This window comes from Austrofundulus limnaeus, unplaced genomic scaffold (genome assembly GCF_001266775.1).
Source record: "Austrofundulus limnaeus strain Quisiro unplaced genomic scaffold, Austrofundulus_limnaeus-1.0 Scaffold1507, whole genome shotgun sequence".
NCBI classification, from domain to species: Eukaryota; Metazoa; Chordata; class Actinopteri; order Cyprinodontiformes; family Rivulidae; genus Austrofundulus; species Austrofundulus limnaeus.
The window spans coordinates 6,478-7,742 of record NW_013953909.1 but is presented as its reverse complement, the minus strand read 5'-3'; the positions used below and the strand labels follow the sequence as shown (position 1 = coordinate 7,742).

The 1,265-nt window shown below is 43.3% G+C and overlaps 1 protein-coding gene across 2 annotated transcripts in view; it reads right to left on the bottom strand.

Moving 5' to 3' along the window:
* cd99 (CD99 molecule) overlaps positions 1-811 on the bottom strand; it is a gene marked incomplete in the record, with an annotated part of 32,060 nt that extends 31,249 nt beyond the window's left edge. Inside the window, 1 exon segment of one of the 2 annotated variants that reach the window (XM_014032666.1) lies at positions 619-811. In XM_014032666.1, coding sequence (XP_013888120.1) covers positions 619-682 — 64 coding nt within the window. 2 annotated transcript variants of the gene reach the window in all.
* Between the last annotated feature and the right edge of the window lie 454 nt (positions 812-1,265).

Sequence of the window (1,265 nt, the reverse complement as noted above, 5' to 3'; positions counted from 1 at the left end):
TTGGTAATAAGATACTTGTACTTTTACTCAAGTTATATTCATAAAGAGACTTTAACTTTTACCAAAGTAAGTTTTTGGTAATAAGATACTTGTACTTTTACTCAAGTTATATTCATAAAGAGACTTTAACTTTTACCAAAGTAAGTTTTTGGTAATAAGATACTTGTACTTTTACTCAAGTTATATTCATAAAGAGACTTTAACTTTTACCAAAGTAAGTTTTTGGTAATAAGATACTTGTACTTTTACTCAAGTTATATTCATAAAGAGACTTTAACTTTTACCAAAGTAAGTTTTTGGTAATAAGATACTTGTACTTTTACTCAAGTATTACTTTGTTGTACTTTATACCCACGTCACATGAGCTCCCGCGTGACGTCACCACCCTGTTGGAGTCAGGCAGGGAGGTTTAGGAGCAGGCAGAGGGACACAGAGGGGCTGCAGCAGGGACACTTGTGGACCTGGTGGTCTCAGACTGCAGCTGTTAGCAGCTAACATCCTCTCAGCTCAGGTCCATGAAGGTTTCAGAACAACTTCAAAGCTTTCAGCCGCCGGAAGCTGCGCTCCTTATAAGGGCAGAGAACTAAAATAAACCCGGGCTGGTCCGGTCCAACTTACCGTCCTGTGTCAGAGCTCCAGAGACAAGCAGCAGCACACAAACTATCCTCCAACAGAACCTCATGCTGTCACAGAACCGGGTCCGGGTTCAGCTGGTCCGCTTTGGTTCGGCTCTGCCTGGGTGTTTCCTCACAGAGGATCCAGTGTGAGTCACGTCTGCTGGCTGGGTGTGGTTCTGCTGGGAGGGAGKGAGGCCCTGCCAGGGGGCGGGGCAGCGGCCTGGTGACCCCTCCCCCCGGGAAGAGCAGCACCGAGGATCGATCCCAGGAGAAAGACTGGAGCTGTATCGATCCGGATTGTTCCAGAGTCCTGAGTGTCTGTGGTACTGGTACTGTCAGTGATAGTCTGCATTTAACACACATATCTGCTTCACCTGAACCATGTGTTACTGAAGACTTTATTMTTTTACATTTAAATGTTTCTGTCATTCAAGGCTTTATTCTTTCAGAACTGGATTCTTATTCTACAAACATTAAGGACTTTATCAGATGTCTTCAGCAGGCTGCTCATTTCTTTGGTCCCAACATTTAACCATCTTCAGCTCCCCTCCACACAACAGGCAGTGTTAATAAAACCACGACTTGTCTTTATTTACAGCTCTGGACAGATTTTATTTGATAAAAAAAACAGAAATGTCTCATTAAGTT